The sequence below is a fragment of the Bombus huntii genome, chromosome 10, assembly GCF_024542735.1.
Source record: "Bombus huntii isolate Logan2020A chromosome 10, iyBomHunt1.1, whole genome shotgun sequence".
NCBI lineage: Eukaryota > Metazoa > Arthropoda > Insecta > Hymenoptera > Apidae > Bombus > Bombus huntii.
Window position 1 is genome coordinate 2,017,674 of NC_066247.1, and position 12,994 is coordinate 2,030,667.

The window sequence follows — 12,994 nt, forward strand, 5'->3', positions numbered from 1 at the left end:
ATAGGGAGCACGTTCATATATTTATAGCGAAAGGGCATTACCAAAAAAGTTAACCTTGTAGGTCTAGCTGAAGGCTACAGGGAACATAAATAGAAATCTATTTATTAGTTGTTTTGTTCCTACACCTTGTAACCCAAAACATAATTTATATCCAAGGGCACGATAATATGGACCTCTCTCTATTTAGAATATTGTTGTTTCGCTAGATTTTATTTTCTGCGTAACAGCGGTCTCCAGGTCACGGATATACGAAAATAAAGATGCGGAGTTTATCTTGAAGTAATTACTTCGTTATTAATCCACAATTAAGCTATATACGACGCGAATACAACGATATATTAGGTTGTCCGAAAAGTGTCTTGATTTAGCAGACACGTCTTTATACAAACATGGAACCTAATCCGTTGAACGTTGTGATCTTCATTTTGATAGAACAAAATCGATCCTACGTAATTCAGCAAAATAATATAAAACGAAAAATGTTGTGCATCCATCATTTCCTTATAAAAGAAACTTTTCGGACGACCTAACGCAGATACCGTTTCCTCGTGACAGCTATCTTGCGCAGCAATGCAACGACGACGAAAATATATAAAACTAAAATATATAAAATACATACAGGTAAAAAAATAAGTATGTACCAGGATATCGTTGCACCGATTACTTTAAAACTTCCTCACCGCCATTAAAGTTGCACGTTCGCAGCGCTAACAATTTTTCTGCTCGCATGTTTTCCTACGTCTGTCGTTCCCGTACGTACGATCCTGTCTCCTCGTACGCCATTCGTCGAATTCCGAAACATCAATAGACGCTCGTTGACAAATATTCGTCGTGCGGAAAGAAGCGACGGAGATTTCCTGGTGGAAAGTTCGCCGGGTCCGGAAACGATGGAAGGAAGGCCGGGGCCAAAATATACGATAGCGAATTCTCGGCTCGTGTCTGGTGAGCAGCCTTCATAACTGACGAAGCCCGTGACCGCGCGGTTCGTGTTGAAATATCCGCGCGTGAATAATGCAGAAATCCGCAAGAAAATATGAAGGTGCATTACCGAAACGGAACAGGATATTCGCGCGGATATTTCGCCACCGTGGCGATTCTGCTGAGCGAGTGGCGGACATCGGGCCGCGATCTAGCCGAGGATACTAAGCCAGTCGCTTAAATCTACGAAGTTGGTCGGTTACTCGGCAAGACGCGGCCAGCAAATGGCGTTCAAATTAATTTCACCAAAGTTCTACCGCCCCTCCCTTTCTCCTTTCTCAACGGTAAATTATTAATACCGTCGGAAGGTTGGTGCCTGCTGACTCGGTTGTCCTCGGTCAAATACGCTGTTTAATTAGGAAATCCGCAGTTGCGGCAAGGCGTGGATTGTCACAACGGTTTTCACCCTCTTGCGGTTCTACGAACTGGCGCGACCTTTTCGCGCGATGACCACCGACCAGACGACAGATTGCCTGTATCGCAACGAAGGCGACGCGACCATCTACTCCGCCGGCTAGTGAAACGAGCTTAAAACAATTCCCACGCGTCGCTCCGACTCGTGCTTGCGTGTCGCGTTGCATCGACGTGCAATTACCACAGAGAGAGAGAGAGAGAGAGAGAGAGAGAGAGAGAGAGTAACGCGCCCAGAGTTTTCGAAATTACGCGCTCGAGTCGATTTGACACACGGCGGAATTCCGCCCGCTTTGCGTAACTTCCTTTTTCACACGTCAAGCGATCCAGATGGAGAGATGTGTTTGGTGGTTGGATAGCCCGCTGATATTCGACGAGTTTCCTACGAAACTGACTCTGTTGGTAAATTGAAATTTTCCAAGCACGAGTTTCACAGAAGCATGGATGTGCGTAACGCAAAATGGGAATGAGGTGCGATTAAATTTCGGGAAACCGGCGTTCAGAGTCACAGTTGGACGCCAACGGCCATTGTGTACACGTTTGTATGACAATTTCAGCGAACGAGATTTTAATTAGCCCTGTGCACGATGCCGCGCCAAGGTTCGCTTATGCGCTTGGAATTAATCGCCGCCCTTTCGATCATACCGAGAAGTACAATTTCCAATGATTTTCAATTCTTTAGGTTTGACGAGACACTCTGTGCGACGTGTATTCAAGCGAGAGAGATACTTTGATGATTTCTCATACGTTCTTCTGTCTGTTCTCTGGTTTTCGAGAAAATTCTAGCTAACAAGCTTTCTCCATAGTTTCTTTTCTTCGCTCTTTCGTTTCGCAAGATTAAGCCTCGTTCGGTTTAATTCGAATACCTTGAAACTTATTAATTTACTCGAACCGCTATTCGCTTGATCTGCAATATCCTTTGTAAGGCTCGACGCAAACGACTTTTGTCCGCGCGATTCCAAGTCTTTCTTTCTTTTCCCGGTTAAGAACAACGAAGACAGACGTACGATCGCACGGACAAAAGTCGCTCGTCCGTATCGGGCCTAGTTGAAGCATTCTAACAAAAACAGGCTCTTGTACGTGGTTGTCTGCTTCCAGCAAAGCGAAAGAATGCTCGTACATCTGTAAGATCTGATCGATACATTTCAATTTCTTTCCACCAACAAATTTCTAAATTTCTTATTAAAAAGAAGTTGAGATGGTCGTTCATCGTCTGAGCGATCGTATCATATTCGTATTCGATGCTTCACTTCGCTCGAATCGTCGTGCTTTTATAATATTAGGTCGTCCGAAAAGTTTCTTTCGTTTCATGAGGTGATAACAGATGAACAACAATTTCTGTTTTATATTATTTTATCGAATTAGACATGATCCATTTCGTTATATTTCTATTATTATGTTCGTGCATAATTCAATAAACCAATACAAAACAAAAAACATTGTGCGTCTATTATTTCCTTATAGAACGAAAGAAGCTTTTCGGACAACCTAATATTTACACGAATTAATCAACCAGATATTTTTCGATACAAAGTTCGGGTTTAATCGTGTTTGTAAATTGGATACGTTTACACGACGTTCTTCTTAAATTTAGAGAAGCTTTTAGCGACAGAAAAACACGGTTCGGTGGAAAATGACGGGAAGAACGCAACAAGATCCGAAATTACCGTGTTCATAAAGCTGTCATACCTTTTAGAGTGTGGTTTTCTTGCGAGCAGAAAACCATATTATTAAACAAAAGATACCGTGGAATTGAAGGCTAAAGCAGATGTTGTAGGTCGTTTATTAACATTTCCGAGAAAATTGGAAATTCTCGAGGGTCGCTGTACATATACCTGGTATTTTTTATATTAGCGATACGCGTACGCCCGTGTTAATAAGGATCAGATATAATGTAGTGAAGTCAAAAATATCCAAATGAAAAGCTTTTCAAAATAGAATATACGTGAATCGGTTTGAAAAGAGAAGCGAGCAAATATTACTCGTAAATCCGTATAGGAAATAATTCGATATTAATATACGATCGAACGCGTGAGCCGCACGACTTTCATGAATAAATCCGCGATAAATAGGAAAAATTTAATTCGTATAATTAATCAAAGTACGGATAGTACGTTGGAACAATACGGGTTGCGTGTTATGAGCAGAGGGTTAATAAAAGTTCTTTTGAATACAATTAACAGTAACTACGTTCTATCACGGAATTACCCTTACATAATTGTACAAATTGCAATGGACCTTCATGTTACATGCCAAGCTTATTTAGCATATCCATTTAATGAACATACAGCCTAAGCAACAAGACTATAGCTTCTAAACTGCGTACATCGTAGACCTTATAAACTACATTAAAGTGTTGAATACTTTAGCTTGGACTATCAGTCCGGAAACCATTACCTTAATGTAAATTAATTTTATCAAACTTATCCTACGAAGAACAAAGGCGTACTACTTTGCATTTTTTCTTGCTTCCGTATCGAGAAATCTATGATGAACGAAACACACACTGTACACACGGATATATTTGTTTGTATCGATTTGGAATTTCGAATTTGCAGCTACTATGTGTTTACATTTTTACGCTTTGCGTATTTCGTCCGTTTGTTTTTTCTTTGTCCAAATTGACGAAAATGTCAAAACAGATTTACATTGCACTAGAAGATTTTCAGATTTTTTTGTGACACGCATTTCCCTCTTTTATACCTCGTTTCAGAATAAAAGGAGACATAAATAGACTGCGGATTTCTATACGGTATCGTATCTTCGTGAAGAGAACTAAGGAAATGGAACTTGCGTGGTACTCTGTTTCGGCTACTAAAAATTACGACGAGAACTACCCCCTTTTCATTTGCATTCTATGGGTCGCTGCACCTTTAAATTCGCTATAAATGCACGAAAATCCGTAGTCTATTTATAAGGAAATTCGTGTAACGAACAGCGCGATTGTCGATAGGATTCCTTCAACTAATAATTCAATGCGTTCTCGTACCTCGTTCATTCTCCGTACATAAGCAGAAAATAAAAACGCTTGATAATATATAATTCTTGGAGCATTTACGAGCTCGATAAAGGGAGGAAGCCGAAGAACATCCTTCTCTTCTCTTCGATGCGTTGCAACAATAGTCCGAAAATAAAGCAGTCGATCTTCGTCGAAGCAATCGATAGACCGTCCGTTTCCGATTGTTAACTTCTCGATATAAAACGCTCTCTTGTCCCCTGGTTCAGATCTGACGTCTGCATCGGCTACTCGACGAATACATTAGGCTAACCGGGCCATATTCTTTCCAAGTAAGCAGACGCATCGATCGTCATAAGTGAATTCGCCCTTTGGATATAACCGGAGAGACGCACTTGGAATACTTGGTGGCCTCCTAAGAATTTTGAGAGGACGGCTCATGAATGCAAATTAAAACGTTTACCCCGCTCCTATCGCGCACCTCTTTGCTCATTCCCGTTATTTGACTTGCCGTATAAGCGGTGTTCAAAAGTCGATAAGCCGCTGCCGCGGTTCCCTCAGAGGACTTAAATAATGAATGCGCTGGTAAACAGCTTTACTTGCTCAACATTCTTCCGGTCTTCTATACGTTCTCCTTTTTCACTCTGAATTTTTCGCTTTTTACCGGGCTGCCATATTTTTGGCAACTTCTATGCAGCTTCTATTTAGCGTGATTCACAAATGCACGTTTCAGAACGGACGAACATTGCGTTATCGTCGGTTCGATTAGCTGTCGATGCATGGACATAAAATAGAGAAGGCTCTTCCAGAGTTGATAATGGTTATATATATAACTTTTATTACCCAAGAAAATATATGTAAACTCCCTAAGATCGCAGGAAGATGGTAAATATCGTATTCGTTCATATATCTTATTAATTATTCGTGTATCGTTGATATGTGTCGAACAAAGTGTCCGTGTACTTAGAAACGACAGTGTAAGTTAGCCAGAATTTTAACTTATTTTCAAACGTCGAATACACTCGTCTCGAGTATTTACATTCGTGCAAAATATATAGATGCGCATTTATGAATCATAGTGTATATCAGGCAGCCGGTTGAAATCGTGTAGAAAATTCGGCTGGTGAAAATTGTGGAATTATACCGGTTTCGCCGAGTTAAACGTGGAAAAGGTGCGCGTTAATTTCGGTACGGGTCTTTCCTATCGTTAAATAAAAACCGCATTAACGTCGAAAGTGAATTAAAATTGGCGAATCGCGTGACTGTTACCGGCGCGGCACGATTATTCAATTAGGGCGGGTACTTGTCGTGGCTCGGGCATTTCCTTGTATTTTTCTGACTAAAGCGGAGACCCCGACCGGCTCATTAATTTCCTTCGCCGCGGAGTATTGTACGATTTAACGAATCGCTCGACAACGCTCGCGTTTGTTGACCGCTGCGGATTCGGTCGCATTGCTCGTTTCTCGCTTACGTAATCTGCCGTTTCCGCGGAAATTGGCCACTAACGAAGTGAAACGGCACCGTAATCGCGGCAAGTCTGCGAGACTGCCGCTTGCTAACCCAGTTATCGAGGAATTTACGAACGGATGTAAAAATATCTTCGTTTACTTTGTCACAGCTTTTGATACATAACGATATAAAGATAATATACAATGTTAGAACAATTCAGGTAGTAGCGGCACATAGATTTTTAATTTACATTTAATTATAATTGTAATTGTAATTGCAATTAATTATAATTACATTGAAATATAATTATAATTTGCATTTGTATATATATATGTGTATAAATATAATTTGTATTTAATTGTAATTGCATTTTTATAGAGTTTGATATCGATGTTTGTGAATTGCTTGATATAAAGTGGGTATCTAAACTTTTGATTTAAGGGCGTAACAACGAGAGAAACGAGCGATTTTGATGAATATTTGTTCGAAGCATGTACTACTAAATTGTAATACTAAATAGAAGTTGAAATGTAATTTTTTAGTTAAATTGTTCCGATTGTTTAGCAACTTTCTAAACTGGCGTGTACGATAATTGAAAAAGTAATTGATCAATCAATTTCGAACGAAACCCATTCACTTTGTTACAAATTGCCGTTCATGGATCAAACCTCAAATTTCTATTCCATTATTTATTTATAATGCCTTTTTGGATGATACACGTTCAATTTACCTGCCGGAAAAGGTACATTTTTTTCGAAACGTTAGAACTTCAATTTTTCACGGTTTCCTCTCAAAAATAGGTTCAGTCGTAGAATAATCTATCGAACTTGAAGAAAATTCCTTGACTTTTACACTTCGACGACTATGAACGGACGTTGTACTGCACGCCGACCACGTCAAATGACACTTCGTCAAACATAATCACAAGGCTTGCATAATGTGCAATAAACAATAAGAAGAAGTGAAATAAACAAATTGCATTTACACTTGGACACTATCTACGTACAGTCCAAAGAGTTCCACATAATCAGCGGTAGTTAATCTAAAAGAAAATCATAAAAATCACTTGCTTTTATCGTTGTCACACGAAAATCCCTCTTCAAGTGTTTAATAAATCAAATGCAATAAGCATGAAAGCTTGAAAATTAAAGAAGAGTAGAATTATAATTAAAAATTCAATTATGCGTATAATAAATCACGAAACAGATCTGTTTCTTTTCGATGTACATTAGTAAGAAGGTGATATAATTTTTCGAATTTTCTATACGTTCAAGTAGTTAAAAGAAAATTTGCTTTCGCAATCGACTTAGAGAATAGCTTACGCCTACTTTAATTAGGCAATATGTTAGTAAGAAGGTGATATCATTTTTCGAATTTTCTATACGTTCAAGTAGTTAAAAGAAAATTTGCTTTCGCAATCGACTTAGAGAATAGCTTACGCCTACTTTAATTAGGCAATATGTTAGTAAGAAGGTGATATCATTTTTCGAATTTTCTATTACGTTCAAGTAGTTAAAAGAAAAGAATTCGTTTTCACAATCGACTTAGAGAATAGCTTACGCCCACTTTAATTAGGCAATATGATCGTACTACGATAAGTCAATGTTTTAAACTACGATTTAATGGTCGAATATATGTATCTTATTTAGCTGTAATCATTGTCAAATAAATCGGATTCTACGAGCAGATACATCAATAAACATCAGGTATCAATATATTATGTCTTAATTTTCTTCGTCAGCTTGGCGTTATTAAAATACATAATTTTGACGTAAATCGTAGCGGAGATACGTTAAATTGAAGCGGAGATATTGCACTGCAATCAATATTAATGGAGAGTTAAATGATCGAATCGTGATATTCTGTGATAATCTATAGCGTCGCTGAAAGTTATTTGTCATAACATAATAACGCACTTCGTATCATCGGTTTACCAGAAGCTTGATATATCTTAATTCTTCAGGAATTCTTTGAAAAATTTGTCTCGTCGCGTATATCACGCTGTTATTCAAACTGTTGGGGATGTAGCGCCGTTTCAAAGAAATAAAAAGCAACTGCGGTCGTCTTAACGAGGAACGTGCCACTATGAACAATATTTTCGATATGCTAATAATCTCGAGAACGATATCCAGATATACGTTCGTAAGACTGTGATTCAAACACTCATACAAAATTCATAAGCCATCGTACATATCACTTCGCTTTTTTACTTCTCACGCGGTAAATCCTTGTCGTATCGTATCTTTTGGATTTCAAGCATTCAAGAACCTCCTTACAGCCTTTTTATCTTTTATAATCTCATCTTTTCTTATGCCGATTTGACGAACACGGCGTAACGTCTTAACGTAAGAAACGGAAGAGACACGATAGAAACCAGACAGATAGAAACCGAAGAAAGATAATAGAGACGAACGAAGAGATAGCTTTGTTCCACGATTACGCGTAACTCTTTTTCTATATTATAATCGGATATGTACAATCCATGTGAAATCGTTGAATAAGCTGAAAACGTTTCGTCGAGTCTGTTAAATACGAGACTGAGTGACGAAATTTTACATTTGCTATGAAAACAGATTTCACGCCATCATCGTGCGTACAATTCGTTGCCTTTGAAGCGTCTATGTCGCATGTCCTGCGTGGCCAACTAATTACGCAAACAAGCCAATGAACTAAAAGGACAATAAATTAATACTCTTTGTATCTGGTAATTAACATGGAGCCAATTAATTAAAATCGCGAGCGTTGCCGCGAGACAACTTATCGGCAGCCATCTCACCAACATTTCGAGAGAATTCTTTGTGCGAAGAATTCGCATTAAAACGACCATACCTCGTAATTTTCATTTCATTGAACACTAGATTTCACGACGAATGTTAATAAAAGAGAAGCCAGCTCCAATGATCTTGGATTTTTGCATCGTTATTACTAATTACTAACCGCGTGTGCCCGGTGTTGCTCGGGCTTTTGAGAGCCCGAGCTTTTTGACTGATATTTCCACGATAAATTTTCAAGCCATTCAGGAACACTCACACCATCGTACGAGGAAAATTGATTCATCGAATGTTCTCTTAAAATTGTTGAAAATTATTAAGCTACTCCACAGAAATAATTTCTCGGGCGTAAGTTAAGAGGGGGTTGTAGAGGGATGATGAGGAATATTCGTGCGTAATTTAGTGCGGATAAATCGAGCTATATAGAACCTTTTACCTGACACGTATACGTACGTATTTTAACTTATATGTGTATAGAGAGAGAATACAGTCTAATTATGAGATTTTTGCGCGTAAAAGAAGGGTTGACGGAACGTGACGAGACCCGGGCAACTGCTATTATTTCATGTACAGGGCGGTTGGTAACTGGTGGTACAAGCGGAAAGGGGGTGATTCTACGCGAAAAAAGAAGTCGAAAATGTAGAATAAAAACTTTTCGTTCGAGGCTTTGTTTTCGAGAAAATCGACTTTGAATTTTCGTTGGGTACGCGTGCACTTTATCGCGTCTCGTTATAACGGATCTCACTGTAGATCGTTGTCTCAATGGAAAAATTAAAAAAAAAAATTTTTATTCTATATTTTCGGCTTCTTTTTTCCCGTAGAATCACCCCCTTTCCGCTTGTACCACCAGTTACCAACCACCCTGTATAATTAATAATTGCGTCGCTGCATCATACAGTTACAAATTATTCACATAATGATACAACCAGTGGCGAATCTTGAGAAAATGGAACCCACTGCTAAACTGTCAAGGACACTCTGCTAAACAACTTGTCGAAATCTCTAGCCATCGCTCGTTATTCTTCGATAATTCATTAACAAAATGATTACTACGTGCATCGCATTCCACCTATGCGTAAATATATGCGACTGCGAACACGCACATAGCCCGCACGACAGTCACGTTTATCTGCCAGGTTTTATTTCAAAGAAACGCTGCACGCGTTGCTCGCACGCTCGTAAAAATCTAGTCCAACCCAATACCAATTCTACATACGAGCGTAGGGGGGCCGATTTTCGACGAAAAAACTTTTTTTCTTAAAAATGGCCCGCCCGTTTCACTCACGTGTGGAATTGGTATCGGGTTGAACTAGATTTTTACGAGCGAGTGGTAGCGAGCGAGCAACGCGTACGGTGTTTCTTTATGATATGCACAGCATACGTTGTTTTTTACAAATCTTCTTTCGTTAATGATTTTTTAAACGATTACGGACAATGGCTGAAATCTTCTGGGGGTTACTCACTGTTCTTGACAACATATGTCAAGGTCATTGGGTAGTCTACTACTAATATTCGTTTTTTTTTTCTTTTTTTAAATTCTCCTCCGTTTGAAACTCGATCAAAGTTTGATAACTATACCGATCGACAAAGCAGCAATGAAAAAAGTTAAACAGTCGCTTAACAGTCCTGCATTTCGTTGTATCCACACGTAACGTGCTTTGTTATCTTGTTTTTTTTTTTTTCAGCGTCACTGTGCGATATCGTTTTCAACAGTGACTCGACAAAAACAGGGATAGTCATGTCACCAGGATATCCGAAACCTTATCCACCAAGGACGCACTGTACATACGACTTCCAGGGACGGGGAAAGGAACGAGTCCAAGTGGTGTTCCAGGATTTGAACTTGTATCATTCGCCGGTTGTATCGGACACAGCGAACGAGTAAGTCTCTGTTTACTATCTTACGTTATATCGTTGCCGACATACTCTGTCCACTCAAGATCGTTGCAACATACCTGCACGTTGAAATTCGTTCTTTTATTAGCTTACAACGATACGACGACGAAAATTATCTCGTTATTATCGAGAAATCATCGATGATCGTGGAAATCGAAAAAGGAAGAGAAGCGACGTCGAAGAGAACAAACGTGAATCACGATATTTGTCGTTGCAAACTAAAAAGCATTTTGCTCGTACGTACTTTTGTTTCCGCAAAAGTAACGAAAATATCAAAGTGGGCGATATAGACGGAACGCCCTGTACGCACAGGGTGTTCCAGATTTTAACAGCCAAACGTTGTCGATACACGCTATGGTCGAAATAAGAAAAAGATCGACATGAACGTAAGTCGTTGAAAACATTATTAAAAAGTTATGGCAGAGATATGAAATACGGAGGGAACGGTAGTAGCAGACTCGCGGTTACTGCGATATAATACAGGAATACAGCAACGATATTTACGTTCACTCTGTTTATGCAAACGTAACTAATTCTTCATCTCGAAATGTTCACGGTTCTTGACAATACAAGATTGACAGCGGCCGAAAATAGAATTTATTATCCCTCGCGAATTTCATTTCTACCTTGTTTCGTTTCAACGAATCTAGCATTTTGAGATGCAGAATTAGTTACGTTTGCATAAACAGAATGAACGCAAATATCGCTTATCCGTTCTTACGCGATATCGCAGTAACCGCGAATCTGCTACTAAGTTCCCTTTGTGTTTCATACTTTTTTTTTATAACTTTTTAATTTAAATAAAAGCTTTTTATTTAAAACGAAGCTTTAAAACTACCTATGTCTGTATAACATCTGTCTCTCATTTAGTTCCATGGAATATAACGATAATAATGTCTGGCCGTTAAAAATTTCACGATATTATATATATATATATATGTATATATGTATAACAAAATAACGCTACCATCCAATATAAACGAATCTGTAAATATCAGTCACGCGAGCAATTGTGTGCTCAAAATATCCTCTGAAACTTATCTCGGAGCTGTCCTTTATAACCCTCAATCGTCATGCACTGTACGTTTGTAGACTTATCTTGGTATACCTGCTCCTGAGCACATAGTACTTATAGCTGCCACTTAGTCATACTAATATCTGTACGTATTCTTGGTAGCTTCGCTTTTCAAACATCGCTCTCATGTGCCACTTGTGCGATATTCATTGGCAGAGATACGTTCCAGGCACGTGTTTGTACTGCAGACAAAATCATGAAAGTCATAAAAATTGTGAAATTCAACGGATACCTGTTATACCGACCTGGATAGGATTTTACGAAATAAAAAGCTTGGACAGCTGACCCATTTGTCAGTTAAAAACCAGAAATGTTATAGAGTATGACTAAACTGACATAGTTTTTCCTCTGGGCAAACATGATCTTTCTTGTTTGTAATTTTATGAAAAATTTATAGTACAAAACTCTACGATTCATAATGTCTCGCTAACGTATTTTATTTTATAGTTATCGTATCTCTGCGATAAAGTGGCAATTTGTATTCGAAGAAATACGATTCTTCGAAAGGAGCAAAATTTGTCCAAAATTATGGGACCGATCTTCCGATTTTTCTTATTGTTTTGTTATTATTTTTCTTTTTTTTTTTTTTTTTTTATTGCTCTTTCGCGTCTGTTTTGACGCGTTCCTCTTTATATAAAGCGAAGATTTTTACGATTATCCGTCAGATTGAAACGTTAAGTGGGCCACATTTCTACGAGCGATACTCAAATGAGTACGTAGCAGTAAGGAGAAAATTCTCCTTATGATTTTAACGTTCATAAAAAGTTCCAAACTGAATGACCATAATTTTTAGTGAAACAGGCTAGCATAATAAAATAAAATCCAATAACATTAATTGGATTTTTAAAGTAGCCAGCAACACGTTATACTTCTGGCTACTTATAGTCCTTACATATAAACTATCTATTATATTATAAATAAATTATGGAAAACCAGAAGAGGAAATAAAATAAAGCAAGGCCCGCGATAGGATTGAAGACGTGTAAAAAGGTATGGGTGCGTGAATCATTCGTCGAATCAATCAGTCGTGTTAGATTCTTCGTAGTTTTAAAAACATGAAAATATCGAATAAAACACATGCATACGATTCACGTACAGAGCAGAAATTGTAAAACAATTTTTTATTGTTTCGCGTTTGAAATCGTAGAATCACTTGTCGAACAAGTAAAAAACGATTATTCGTTTAAATGCGTCTATTACTATGTCGATCTTTTCAACAACCAGCAAAGAGAATTTGCAACCTTACAAAAAGTACTACAAACGTTTGTAATAACACGGAAGTGCAGAAATGTTGATACGTAATATACATTTAATCATCTAAAACGATGAATTTCACCGCAAAGATGCCGATCGAACAAAATTTCAACCAAACGAAGGCATTTACAAAATTGATCGAAGTACCTTTTGATTTAAAGGCAAACTGAATCGAACTTAATCCAAGCAATATACGAAAGTACA

The 12,994-nt window shown here is 38.2% G+C and overlaps 2 protein-coding genes across 3 annotated transcripts in view; one reads left to right on the forward strand and one right to left on the reverse strand.

Moving 5' to 3' along the window:
- Positions 1–12,994, forward strand: part of LOC126870727 (suppressor of lurcher protein 1) — a 527,940-nt gene that overhangs the window by 443,911 nt on the left and 71,035 nt on the right. For both annotated transcript variants that reach the window (XM_050628716.1, XM_050628717.1), the window contains exon 9: positions 10,251–10,446. In XM_050628716.1, the coding sequence (XP_050484673.1) occupies positions 10,251–10,446 (196 nt within the window). The remainder of the gene's footprint in view (positions 1–10,250; positions 10,447–12,994) is intronic.
- LOC126870746 (uncharacterized) overlaps positions 12,430–12,994 on the reverse strand; it is a 118,096-nt gene continuing 117,531 nt past the window's right edge. Inside the window, exon 4 of the transcript XR_007691421.1 lies at positions 12,430–12,439. The gene's annotated coding sequence lies outside the window, so the exon portion shown is untranslated. The remainder of the gene's footprint in view (positions 12,440–12,994) is intronic.